Source organism: Periplaneta americana, chromosome 15 (genome assembly GCF_040183065.1).
Source record: "Periplaneta americana isolate PAMFEO1 chromosome 15, P.americana_PAMFEO1_priV1, whole genome shotgun sequence".
NCBI classification, from domain to species: Eukaryota; Metazoa; Arthropoda; class Insecta; order Blattodea; family Blattidae; genus Periplaneta; species Periplaneta americana.
The window spans coordinates 65,534,746-65,549,698 of record NC_091131.1 but is presented as its reverse complement, the minus strand read 5'-3'; the positions used below and the strand labels follow the sequence as shown (position 1 = coordinate 65,549,698).

The window sequence follows — 14,953 nt, the reverse complement described above, 5'->3', positions numbered from 1 at the left end:
TAGAGTGACTAATTTTGAAGGGCGATACAATGTATCAATGTATTTAAGTGTTCTTTTCGACACGATGTACGTGCCCAAGTGTTCCGCTTCATCACTCGATCATGAATTTTTCTTTCATATGTTTTTTTTTTTTTAACAATTTTACCTATGTGTGTGAAGCTAGCTATTAGTTGATAGCTCGAAGCCATCTTTCATATCCCAAGATGGCAGGCGTCCAACTTACGAAGCGGGATTATTTGCTTCTTGTGTCGCTCATGCTCGTAGTGGTTGTGGCGGTGGGGATCAATTTGCTCTATTTACCGAGATGGAGCGCCTCGCCTATAAAAGCCTCGCGTATTGTTGTCAAGGAGACAGCTCCTCTTCGCGCAGTCGCAGAAACCTCGCCACAACAATCGACATGTACAAGCTGGTGAGTACTATCCGATAATCCATGGCAAGATCATTCAAGATGTCTGTTTGTGGGAATTCTTTGTACCATAGAACATCACTTGCAAACTTATAGTGTCAAGACAAATCTGAGTTAATCAAAATTAATTTTAAAATCTTCTTCTTGTTCTTCTTCGTCTTCCTGATAAGCATTAGACTGTAGTGGTATGCTATGGTTTCACTCAAAATTTTTACTCGTTTTCCTCGGCATGGCATAGTTGCGCCCCGCGGTCAATTGAGAGGCCTAGGCATGGCATAGTTGCGCCCCGAAGAAGTCAGGTAGCAGAATGGACATGGCCTAGTTGCGCCCCTATGCGTGTAGTACACACGAAAGTGATTGTCATAAAATAAATAAATTAGGCCTACTTAAAAATATTATAGTTGTAGCTGCACTGGAATCAGGTAGCATATGATAAATTTTTCTATTTACAATAATATTTTTTTATCGATCACACACAATAAATAAACTGCATTTTTTGTTTTACACCGATATCTTAACCGTACGCTACAGGGTTTCGCAAATCGAAACTTAGAACCATTGTGAATTATTAACTCTTTACCTTTTTCACTAAACTTAACATTCATTTTAAATTAACCTCACTATACGCTACAGACGGTGTCAAAAATCACTCATTTGCATGTGTCAGCTAATAAAGTACTGCCAACTTCATGGTATTCATTTTAACGGTATCGATAATGAATATTAAATCGAATAAGAAATCAATAAGGTTGGTTGATTACGAGGCTCGAGTTCCCGTAATATCTTTTTCTCTACCTATTTCATCGGGGCGCAACTATGCCAGGCCCCTTTTCTCTACCTGACGGGAACAGGGCGCAACTATGCCCACAAAACAGGAACCGTTTTTTATCTGCTGCATCATACCTGACCGTGGGGCGCAACCATGCCCTGTCCGTTTTCCTAGCATTACTATTCTTTTCTAGTATGTTCTTTAACCAAAGTCACTTTGAAAACTTGATTAATCATTAGCCTATACTTCTGACTCTATTATATATTATTTCTTGACTTCGTTGTCATTTTCAGTTAATTTCTTTAATCGGTCATTGTAAACGAAGATATTACTAAGAATGTTCGATTTTGCTTTAGAAATCATTGCTTTGGAATGAAGAATCGTTGTTACTAGCGATATACAGAGTTAATCAACACGTGTTCAGCTGCATGTTTCAATTAAAAAGAAATAAGAAAAATTTTAATAAGTATGTAAATTCATTCGACGCTTCTTACATTTTGTATCTGTTTATTTATACTGCAAGTGGGCAAACACCCGGTGGTAGTGGTAACGTTATTGTACACAATAAAAATTAATACACGATAATTACAAAATACACAATAATTACAATTAATAATAATACATAAAAGAACTTAATTAATAAGTGAAGCTAATTTTCCATTACAACCTACATATGTAGAGGGCCTACATAAGTTTCACATTGGTACTAATGCTCTTTCACTTCACTCTCATAACTTACTTACTGCACTGGCACTACGACACTTTTCACTGACACTTTAGAACACATTTCACTGACACTATAGAACACATTTCACTGACACTTTAGAACACATTTTACTGACACTATAGAACACTAATTTTGTAACAAAATGCATTGAGTTGTAAATGTATTTAGAGCATATAATCCACATTGCTCCAATGTAAAAAAACATCCCATTTACATAATAATAACATGACTCTGTTGTACTGTGTAATGAAACCTGAAACTTTTCAGCACTGTTAACTTATTTTGTAAGAAACATTATTAGTGTTTGTCTTATATTTTGAAGAAAATATGTGATTTTTTATTTTAACGCGTTACTTACTTATCATTTTAATGCTTTTATTTCAAATGTTTTTGTTGCAATAATAATAATAATAATAATAATAATAATAATAATAATAATAATAATAATAATAATAATAATGGCAATGGAAAAAAGAAAGAAGGAAACATATTTTGTTGAAGTGGTTGTGTTTTAAAAACCTAGCAAGTTAATTAATAGAAGCAAAATGAAGTAATCCAATGCATGTACTTATACAAGGAATGCAATTATGTCGAACATCTGCGAACCATAGGCATCTTTCAAACCTCCACACGCATTGTAGCTTTCTATATATTGCAAACGAAGTCTGTAATAGATACTGGAGTACTATCCTGTAGGACTGGGAGAAAATAATAATAATAATAATAATAATAATAATAATAATAATAATAATAATAATAATAATAATAATATTAATAATAATATATTTATAATAATAATATATTTATAATGATAATATATATTTTGCTCTATTACATTATATTGTAATATACTATATTATATTACACTTGTATATTGCATTGTATTATATTATATTATATTATATTATATTATATTATATTATATTATTCGAGGACGTTTCGGAAATTCGAATTGTGATTATCCTCAGACTTATACTGAAAGGGAGTTTCAAACTGCTATTGTTCACGATCCGCACTTCATCTGTCTTTGAAGTAAGCGGAGCGAAAACATTCCAACACTAATATGGACGCCAAATAAAGTGACGCCCTTACTCGCAACACTTTACGACAGGGCTTCAATGAAGAGAAAACGTTTATCTCTGCTGATTCCTAAATAAAGGTTCTATATTAAGTGTAAGTGTATTATATTGAAAATTAAATGAAATCGTACATAGTATATTATATAGGTACCTGTAATATGGGAAATGCAGTAGTAAAGAATTGATTCGAATTATCTTGAACAGTATTATTTAATAAATAATAAGAAAAATGATATTTAAAAATTAGACTGCAGACAATAATTAATCTCAAATTTCTATATGTTACTAGGCTACATCATATTTATATCCACATTTTATTCTCTATAACTACTGTACTAAAACTGAAGAATTTGGGATTTTCGTCGTACTTTATATTTATCTATAGGAAATCTGTAATAGTAATTTTAAAACACAAGAATTTTTCGCATTTTAGAACACAATTTTTCACTTGCTGATGGACCACAAAAGAATCATCTCGCGGTACCATATTAATTGAAGAGTCCACTGCAAGAATGATGTCACTTTCTTGTCGAAAATGAACCAAGTCTGTCAATGCATAGCTTAAGACATATAGAATGTACATAGAGAGTTATACGGCATTAACACTGATAGTCATTGTCCAGTAATGATCGGAAAATCACACTTAAGCTTTGAGCGCTAAGCATTTCAAACTTTCAATTGCTTCTCCTGCAAAATGAATTCCAAATGACATCCATCATTCTTGCAGTGGACTCTTCAATTATCCTTGTAAATCGGAACCAATGACTGCAGAAGTCCGTGTTTTCTTCTCGGCATTATTAAGTAGCTATGTAATGAATGCTTGGAGTAGAAAGTTTGAGAGGCGCCGGGTGGCTGCCTGAGGTCTTCGTCCATCGCTTAGACATTCTCAACTTTATTTTTCCTAATATAATTGTTATTTCAGTTCTTGAAAACAGCCACGCATTTTTAGACTGTCTTGTTTTGTGAACATTCAGGTGTCGTTAAAACAGGATCCCTAAGAAGATAAAATGAGGACCTGCAGCAATATTTTCAACCGGCCGTGATTGATGAAAAGTCTGACATAGGTTAAACGCCACGGTCTTGGGCTCGAATCCCGTCTGAAAGATAAATGTTTGTCCGTTGTCGGTCTGGTTTCCTGTGTTGTTTTAAATATGAGTCTGGAATTGTGTCGGCCGCTCATCACCAGTGCCCTTCTAGAGTCGGGTGAAAAAATAAATCCAGGATCTGTAGACTTAAGACATTTCTTCATCGGCTGTAGGCGTACATGGCATGGATTAGTAGTGAAAATATTGTCAGCCTTGTTATATGAAACGTGCCGCCAGCAGAAATAAGACAAATATTGAGTGAATATTACAGAGTCCGATGCTTCTGAACCAGTCACCAACTTAGTATCAAATTACAACCACAAGTGTTGACGCTTAACATACTAAAATGATTACATAAATACTGTCTATCAACACCATCACCAACAACGTCTTCTCTTTTCTTTAACTTCCTTATTATTATTATTATTATTATTATTATTATTATTATTATTATTATTATTATTATTATTATTATTATTATTATTATTATTATTAGCCTATTGTATTTTATTCTTGCAGTACGGAGATGTGAATACTACAAACTGAAACGACATAAATTTTGAGCGAAATTTTGAAATTAAAATACAGTATACTCAGACACACACATACACACACTCACACACACTCTCTCTCTCTCTCTCTCTCTCTCTCTCATTCACACACACATACACATTATGTGTATGTGTGTGTAATTCGTGGCGTGACAGCCCAGGAAAAGCCAAGGCCGATCAGACTCAGCAGAGGTGAACGATCATCCAACTAGAACACTAACGTGTGATCAGCACGATGGTCCTCCCAACCATTATAATTAGTTTTCGAAACCTGATTTCGTTGCCCAAATTCATCACGATGCTGAATGGGCATCGGTCCCATACTCTGGCCGAAATTTCTTCCCCTGTGAGGAATCAGAATAGTTCGGATAGTAGGCCTGCTTATCAAGTAAAACAATGTTAACATGTAGGGGATTTTTTTTCTGAGGAAAGTATTCAGTTGGGACTAATATAATGGTATTAGAAATTCTGTTGTATTATGTGAAAAGAATAACCTGTTAATCTGCACATTTATATCACTTCCAACCTTTATAGCATATTCTTTCACTGTTGTATAACACTGCAATAGGGTTTTTCATGTGAGATGCAAATTTTCGTTGCTGGATAAAAAGTAAAAGAGAGAGGAAAGGACGGGAAACTAACTTGTAAAAGAGAGAGAGAGAGAGCCATCTCCTTCTGTGGGAAAGTACGAGTAACAAATAGGGCACTATCATCATCATCATCATCATAACCTACTTTTCCTTCTTTTTCGGCATCATCGTCAGCTTCGCCTTAAAGTTTCTCATCATCAGGGACGACAAACTCATAGCGGAGTGGAGATTGTTGATTCTGTCCATTCCATACATGTTGACCACGGTGGCAGGCCCGCTTTGTATTGATGTTACATGTGTTATTTTATTTCATCCATGTTACATAAATGATAGTACTGAACTAAAAATGCACATTAAGAACATAACATGATACCCGCGGATAAGACATTCGCTTCATTATGGCTACGAGCTGTGGTAACTAATCTAAAGACGACCCGAATTGCAGGCTTCAAATCTTGGACACAGCGATTCTTCGTAGAGCTATCGATTTAATCGAAACGCCTGATTAATTTATTTATACATTTATTCACTTATTTACTTCTTTGTTTTTATTTATTATTTACTTCTTTATCACTACGTGTTGAGGAAACCAACCCAAAGTGTAATTACTACTACTACTACTACTACTACTACTACTACTACTACTACTACTACTACTACTACTACCACTACTACTAGTTTTATTAATCATACAATTTTTATTCCTCCTTTTCATAATCTGTTTCGTTACTATCTTTCTTTTTTATTACCCCTGTTCTTCTTGTATCCCTCTTGTTCTCCTTGTCTTTCCCTTTTCCTCTTTGCATTCTTTTTGTTCTCTTTTTATTCTCCTTATTCTTCTTGTCTTCCTCTTGTTCTCCTTGTATTACATTTCTCTTCTTTTATTCGCCTTGTTCTCCTTGTATTCCCAGTATTCTTTTTGTTTTCTCTTTGTTCATCTTGTATTTCCCTTGTTCTCCTTTTATTTCCCTCGACACCCTTGTTCTCCTTGCACGCCTTGTTCTTCTTTTATTTCATTTGTACTTCTTGGATTGCCCTTGCTCTCTTTGTATTTCCTTTGTTCTTATTGTATTTCCATTGATCTCCTTGTATTCCCCTTATTCTCCTTGTATTCTCATTATTCTCTTCGTATTCTCCCTGTTTTTTGTATTGTTCTATACTCCTTTTCTTCTTTTATTTACTTTGTACTTCTTGGATTTCCCTTGTTATTCTTTATTCCCACTGGTCTCCTTCTATTCCCATTATTCTACTTGTATTATCATTATTATTTTTGTTTTTCCTTTGTTTTTCTTATATTCCCCTTGTTCTCTTTGTATTCTCCCTCTTGTTTTTCTTGTATTCCTCTTGTTCTCCTTGAATTCCTTATTCTCTTTGTATACTCCCTTTTCTTCTTGTATATCCTTTATACTCCTTAGATTCCCCTTGTTATCCTTGTTTTCCTTTGTTCTCCTTGATTAGCGCACTGTTAGTCAACAATCCCTGCTACGTAAAGATATACAACATAGAGCCTAAAGCTATATACTTGTCTACAAGTGATCGCACCCACATGTAACACGTAGTTCTACATAAAGATATGCAGCATAGTAAAGCTATGCACCTCTCGATTTCTTCCCTGTCTGAGTGTGCCATTGTCGTTGCAGGTGATCCTCGCCGCCCTGGTGGCCGTCGCCGCGGCTCAGGCCGACAAGTACCCCGCGGGCCTGAACCCAGCAGTCTGCCCCAACTACCCGCACTGCGACAACGCCGTGGTGGCGCTGTACAACAACCTAGGCCAAGTTGCCGTCCCCTACACCGCCGCGCAGAACTATCCCGCTGGCGTGAGTCCGGCCGCCTGCCCCAACTACCCGTACTGCGGCAGCTACGCCCCCTTGGGGTACCACGTCCGCGAGTACCCCGCCGGCGTGAGTGCCGCCGCCTGCCCCAACTACCCGTACTGCTACTGAACCGCTTGAGACTTGTTGCTTTTCAATAAAGACTGCATGATATGCTTCCACTTTCTTTATTTGGTTGTTTGACTTGTTTACCCCGTCAAGAGTGCAGGACATTAATTGGTACTTGGAAGATATTTATGTATTTAAATGCTATAAATGCTTGCGCTCTCTTTTTAAAGAAATCCTTGGAATATTCAAACTTGTAAATAATTAAGACTAAGAGATTTAGTTTAGATTTTCTCCGTTCCTGGTAAAAATATTAGAAAACACAGCGATGCGAAAGTTGAATCTACTTTCATCCTGAAATCAACATTGAGGCAAAAGAATACCACTCGTTAGGCCTGTTGAGAATGGCTAAACCCACCTGACTAACCGGAAAATGACTATTGGAAGAGAGAGAATGTATGTCACCGTAACAATGAAAGGCACAGGATTTAGAGATAGTAGCTGGTAAGGAAGAAAGTGGTACAAAATGAAACTTTAGTGAGTATTATTAATTGGTAAAACAGATATACAATATTTGTTATTAATTCTTAAAGAAAGCCAGGATAGTAGGAGTCAAAGTATTCAGTCAGTGGAAATCGATTATAATAAAAATATAAAGAAAGAATTAAACACTCAGTGAGAGTAAAAGGAGTGAACTTTTTCATGTGAAAAACCAATAGGACCCTACGGCGGACAAGACTACAATTGGTGTTTTTCCCGGGGTTCTCCTGTTTCCCCAGTATATAAGCATTTATATCTTTCCGTCAACTCTCCAGTTTGTTCTCATTTCATAGCATTCTCCGATCACTTTCCAAGGGGCATAATATAATGCAGTGGTTCTCAACCTTTTTAATGGCGTACCACTATTTTTAACTTAGGAAATATGCAGTACCATTAACCAAATTTATTATGGGAAAAGACATGTGTCATCGCTTCCAGGATCAGAATAAACGTTTCTTTGCTCCAACACCAACAATTATTGCTTTATTCAGGCGTGTTTAATTAAGAAACAGTTAATCTTTGAATTTATTCAATGGAGTGTTCCATAAAATATACAGAAAGCAGCTATTATTTATTATCATTTATATTTCAAAATTTATGTACCACCCAGCAGTGGCTTGCGTACCACCTATAGATTGAGAATCGCTGATGGGTTGTCTACACAGAATCGAGTTCGTAGTGGACCTCAATGTAGTCAGGAAGTCTGTGTGAGAATGAGGTTAGCGAAGGGAGAGGGGTGTCCGCACAATATACAATTCCCACGTGAATTGGTTGTAGTGGAATTGGTTTAGAGAATAAAATAATTAATGAAAAAGTGAGCGAACGCTGATGATGGAAAGTAGAAGAAGCTTTTAAATGCTATGTATTCTTGTAATTTGTCAGCAATAAAGGAGTACAAACTTAATCTTTTCCTCTCAGTAAAGTTTCTTTGGTTTTTGCTTTCTTGTTCTGTAAAAATGCAAGTAATTTCGTTAAAATAATTTATGGTTAAATTGAAATTAATATGTAAAGTGATATATAGAAGTATTACAGTATCCTTCAAGTGAAATTGAATACGCAGAGTGGTAGCTGTATGCGACAAAAAGAATGCAATGCATGCTCCACATGCGTTAACATAAACAGGTTTAACATACTAGTTTCCGTGTAGAGGTAAACAGACATTTTATGGGCGGAAAAAAAGTATCCAGGTGAGATCTGTCCTTGTTTGAAGAGCTGGAAGGCCCACATATGCTCTTGTGCAGTATTTAAGGAACAACACAGATATGTTGGCGTTGAAATAAACAAATAACGGAAAGGTCAGGCATATAACTTATTAGTCTACACTGAAAAATAACATAGCTATGTAGACCTATATTGATTTACACATGTATACTGAATCAATTAAATACTTATAAGTTGACTGGAAAGGGAATTTAACATAGAAATAGCTAGATCACGTTCGTTGTACCAAGTAGGCAATGACGGATTTCTTGGGAAACTCATGTTTTATAAACCATAAGGTCGAAGATCGATAGGAATACTTACATAGAAACAATGAACAAACCAATTTTAACAAAATGAAGGAAGTATGAGAAATTTGCTAAGAATCTAATGTATTATAAATAGAGACCGGATTTTTATGTAATATCCAGGTGTGAAATATATACATATTTATGTAAGAAAAATAAGCTGAATATGCACCAAAATATGTAAATTCATGAAAATATTTAATATCAATATGTGGCAGGTAGAGGATAGGTAAGACTCTCCAGTTGTGATTTCATAGAGCACCCGACTTTTTTACCGCATACTTGACACGTTGCAATTTTTCCATCTGTAGTGAAACCGTCCATCGCAATCCATGATTTTATTTTCGTCGCTAGGCTTGAAGATACAGGGGCCATTTTAGTTAGTTAAAAGCAGTAGATAAACTCACTTGCACTTTATACTGTAAGTACTAAAACTAGAGAACTGAGTGAAATGAATGACACAACAGTACTGCAAGCACTGTTTCGCTTTACTGGATTAGGAGAAAATAAGAGGAGATGTTGCACACATGCATTTTAGCTGCTCCCTGTAAGAAACAAAGTACCTACTAAAACCTCAAACTATAGGCATTTACAAACTGTTGTTTGCCTGGAACTAAGGATGTTATGTTTCGTGCCGAAAAATATCTTTTCTTGGGTAGGTAAAAAGGCTTTTTAAATCTGTGTCTTTCAAATTGTAAACTTCCCTAATAGAAGCTTCTTTTTTTTTTCCTTTTAGAGAAGTAAAAATGAATAAACCCTCTAAATATGTAGATTTATGTAATACCAAGCCATAATATGTAATGTGGGGTAAATATGTAAAAATATGTAGTATCAAATATGATTACATTAATGGTAATTACAAGATTCGCAAATATTTGTTATTTATATACGGTTAGGTTGAAAGAAATATAATATGCAATTACATAAAAATCCTGTCCCTAATTATAAACCAAAAAGTTGAACGTAAGTAGTAAGATATAAAAAGATACTGACAGAATAATATAAAAAATAAGGGAAGTCTATCAGATTTGCTAGGAATCTAATATTATGTGTTATAAATCTGAGTGCTGAACATAAGTAATAGGCTTGTAAAATCTAGAAAAAAGACAAGTAGAACAGCCTTAATAAAATAAAGGAGCTACACGCTGAAAAATTTAATGCATTTATAATAATAATAATAATAATAATAATAATAATAATAATAATAATAATAATAATAATAATAATTCTTTCTATGTTTTCAGCTTGCCAAAAAGGAATAAAAGTTGAATTCTTCCTTTAATTTTTAAGAAAATGTTAAATAACAGCTGGGCCAATGAGATATTAGGGAAAAGCGACGGGTGCATACAAATTGAGCACAATATACCTGAACAACCCTTATTTCTTATTCCAGTAGAGCACAAACAGTCTGAAATCGTTTATTACGTTGAGCACAAACAATTTGACACATTTTCCTTTCCATTTTGTACAGACTTAGGACTGATACCATTGATTTTGCTGGTATGGTTAAAAATGTTGGTCAAAATTATTTGCTGATATGGTTAAAAATGTTGGTCAAAATTAAAATCATGTAACTGTCTTAATTAAAAAGATCTGCAGTGATAGACTAATCGTTTTACATAGTCTAATCGAGAAATTACTTCCGTCTTATATTTTAATAATATGTCTGTCAAAATATCTAGTTTTTTTATGTTTCGTCGAGCGGTTTTCTTTTGACGATTGCAGATTCTTATGTTAATACAGCTCCTTTTAGAATATAAGAAATGCATATATGTTTGGATGTGGACTGGAAAATTCTTATTGAATTTAGAATGAAATGCCTCGAAAGCATTTGTAGTCCTTTGAGAGTCTGTTGACTCGGATGCCCGCATTTGCGGAGGGAATAGTGCAATATCACTTACGTACGTGTCTACTAAATAATCGCTGAATCTACTGACTTCGATAGGTTGGCAAGACGTGAAATCATCTACAAGTGAAGTGTCGACTTCCGTTGGATCAAGGTAGGCAAGTCCAAAAATTGAACGCAGCCAAATATCACACTCGGATTGGTTGTCCTTATAAAATGTCGATAGTTCTAGTTCTTTAATTTGTCGAAACCAAGCTTGACAAAGATGAACTCGACACCCATTAATAGCTGCCTACAGTTCCGCACTCTAGGCCTGTGAAGTTGGGGAATGTAGGCACTCTGTGCATTTGTGCTCTTCTCGTAGAATCGTTTCTACTGTTATTTGTGCTCAACTAGAATGAAATCGATGTAAGCGCAGTTAATGATTTCTGACCATTGTGCTCAATACGTATCAACCCCTAGCGAGTGAGGCTCGGGCGTGGTTTCGAAACCCGTTTGCCTGATTACTCTGTCGGTTTTTTTTTTTCCAAGTTTTCCCAACTTTAAGACGAATGTTAGGAAATAATATGGTAAGTCTCCGGACTCATTTCGTCAAAATACTTCTCACTATCACCAATTTCATGGACGCTAGATAACCATTGGCATAATACCGATTAAAAATGACAGAGATTTTACAGCTCTTGAAATAATCCGAATACGAATATGATTAATATGAAAACAGAATAAAGTGGTCATCTGCCGGTATGGCTTAAGGGGTTAGGTACAGCTTACAGCAGTAACATTTTTGGAAATATTCAACATTTTTTCCTCCATTATTATATCTTGTACAATAATGAAAATTGGTATGTGTAAAACACTATACTGCTATATGAAAATATGTTTTGCGATTTAAAATATATATATATATATATATATATGTATATATATATTTTTTTTTTTCAAAATTCAAAATGTGCAGTTCACTGTGCAGTGATGAAGCTTTTCCCTCATAACTCATAAACTTAATAACTTTTTCATGTTATCTCCTTTTTATTTTATTGCTGAAACTCAAGTTTACAATATCATGCTCTTTCAACTACATTCCTTAATTTATTTTTTATTTTATCTTAGAAGAAAATACTGATATTTGACCATTTTTAAATGAATTTATTTTTTATCAGACAATCTATCAAAGATAGAGAAGTGATCTTGCATCATATTGTAAATATGACATGCATTAATACACACAAGAAATTTCATCACACAATGTTGTATAGGTTTTGAGTTATATGGGAAACACTTCATTACTGAATTGAATTTTGAAAAAAAAAAAAATGTAAATAATATTTTTAATCGTAAAAATATATATTTTTTTAATATAGCAGAAGGACAATGTTTTACACATACTAATTTTCATTATTGTACAGATACAGTAATGGAGGAAATATATGTTGAATATTCCCAAAATTTTACTTCTGTAAGCTGTACCTAATCTTTTAGGGTGCTATGCATAGACATTTCGCTACCCCGCGCTACGAGCGTGTTAAACTAGCCCCGGCTATCGACTGATTACTTGTGCAGAATTCATATCATATCATATCGCTAACACTAGTTTATGAATACGAAAAACGTTAGTTTGCTGATCAACCACCGGAAGCCCGCGCTAAGAACGTCTATGAATATGGCCCTATATGGATAGGGCATGCACTTCCCAACCACATTGTCCGTGATTCGATACCCGGCGTGGGTGTTTGTTCCTTGTCTTGTTCTGAGTCGTCTCTATAGAGGCCCTGTATCGTGCAGACCACACGGTCAGGGAGACATTTTGAGGGAGTCTAATGTTGCTCCAAAAACACCTTCCTCTGCACCACATTAGAGTGTAAAAGGAAGATCAAATAATAAATAAGGTGAAGAAGAATAAAGAGTTCTATCTCAATATAGCAGAACAAACGGACACCCAACATCACGAGATTGGCTTGGCTTTTCGAGGCTGGACCTGGAACAGGTAATCTCATTTAGGCTTGCTTTGGTCCATTGTCCCGCTCGTTGAGTGTTAGAGAAGACTCTGGTGTTAACTCTGCCAGGTTAAATAAAAATCATCATCATCATCATCATCATCATCATCATTATTATTATTATTATTATTATTATTATTATTATTATTATTATTATTATTATTATTATTACTGCTCTCCGATGTTAGTACAAGATTTAAGGACTTGAAGCTCCGAACTTGGGATTTATCAGGTAGGCCTACTCGTCTGTAGATAGGGCTTGGCCCTGTCAGGGCTGAAGTAGGATGAACCCGCCTGTCAGCATCTGAATCACTATTGCCACCCAGGCTACCAGTCGGACTCAGCTAAACATCGTATTAAATGGCGTACAAAGGGCCAATGGATGCCAAAGTGCAGGGATCCGTCCCAAGTCCGGCCCTTGTAAAGCCAAACCAGTGATTCTTCTTCTTCTTCTTATTCTTCTTCGTTCTCTTTCTTGGCCTTGGGCTTAATTTACTGATGCCATGTAGCCTGCTAAATTCTCTATATAAAAGAATATTCTGTATAATAACTCAATAAGTAGTATCAAAGTACCCCACCCATAGGTGAATATTTTAAAAAACCTAAATGAATAATGGATGATAAAAGATGATAATGAACCAGGGGCGTAGCGTCCATGAATGTGAGAGATGTGTTACATACCCTGCAATTTCCTTCAAGATGATTCTGAATTATGAATTATAATATTGTAACATATAATCGTTTTCGGACAGATCAAGTTTTCCCAGAATGTTTGATTTTGAATTCGCACTATGTTTTAATCACCTTGAACAGAAGGCGCGACCATTAGTAAGAATTATACTGTAACTCTATGGGCACGGCCCGCTTGATGTTTAAAAACACTTCGCAACGTCTCAACGACATCTGTGGTCAGCCCGAGGAAACTCGTGCAGTGAGCATGCTCGTGACCCTGGCGTATGTATAGCGTTGTAGTACATATTGTCGTATAGTCATTCTTGTATTATAATATTATTTCCAGTGACTTATAAAGAATGATGAGTGAGTTATTTGTCCCAAAATGTTACTCTTTTCATTTGTGAACACTGAAGACTGTTTTGAAAGCTTAATTGTTTAGTATTGAAATAAATTATTTAGGTTAAGATCTTTGTGTTACGCGCTTATGGGCTCAAGATATGTTCGCTGACAATATACATCCAAGAGGTCACGCAGTGAGTGAAAGGAAAATTGTTTCGTGTTCATTGTCGCAAATCGCAATGCATCAAATATGGAAACAAATTGTTGTATAATCGACAAATTGAAGGTAAGGAGCTTCCAGACTTTAACGTTCTGTGAAAAATAAGACGTAATTAAAGCAGGGCCTTCAAAACCAGTATCACTACGAACATAAAAAAGTGTGTAAGACATTTTAATGTAAAGATTTATGAAAGTGAGTCGTGACTGTGAGGGTGTAAGACTTTAAACAAATTGGTTTACTGGTCTTGTCTTCTCTTTTCTAATGAAAAGTCCGTTTGAAATACCAATGGCTATGAAGATTTAAATAATATTTATAAGGCAGCCAAGAAACATAACTATTTTTGTAACCATATAATATTTGAAAAAACGACTAAAAATGTTCCGGGAAACTCCAAGGAGAGCCACCGGCGTGACTCGGTCGGCTAAGGTGCTTGCTTGCCGATCCAGAGTTACCAATCGGGCGTGGGTTCGATTTCCGCTTGCGCTGATTACCTGGTTGGGATTTTTCCGAGGTTTTCCCCAACCGTAAGGTAAATGTCAGGTAATCGGCGAATCCTCGGCCTCATCTCGCCAAATATCATTTCACTATCACCACTTCATCAACGCTAAATAACTTCGTAGTTGATACAGCGTCGTTATATAACCAAGTAAAAAATACTCCAAGGATAGTAAACGTGAGTTTATTAATTTTATTTTTACTGCATAGTTCTAAACTAAGTTTATTAAAACACTTTTCAGTGTGTCTATT

The 14,953-nt window shown here is 35.3% G+C and overlaps 1 protein-coding gene across 1 annotated transcript; it reads left to right on the top strand.

Annotated features, from left to right (window-relative positions):
- Window positions 1-278: 278 nt before the first annotated feature.
- Window positions 279-8,528, top strand: LOC138715040 (cuticle protein 1-like). Its single transcript, XM_069847476.1, has 2 exons — window positions 279-409; window positions 6,848-8,528. The coding sequence occupies exons 1-2, from the start codon at window positions 305-307 to the stop codon at window positions 7,148-7,150; spliced, it is 408 nt and encodes a 135-aa protein (XP_069703577.1). The 5' UTR covers window positions 279-304; the 3' UTR covers window positions 7,151-8,528.
- The last annotated feature ends 6,425 nt before the right edge of the window (window positions 8,529-14,953 follow it).

Coding starts and splice junctions, on each gene's coding strand:
- LOC138715040 (XM_069847476.1), top strand. CDS start 305: ATGGAGCGCCTCGCCTATAAAAGCCTCGCGTATTGTTGTCAAGGAGAC. Junction 410..6,847: donor CAATCGACATGTACAAGCTG/GTGAGTACTATC, acceptor TTGTCGTTGCAG/GTGATCCTCGCCGCCCTGGT.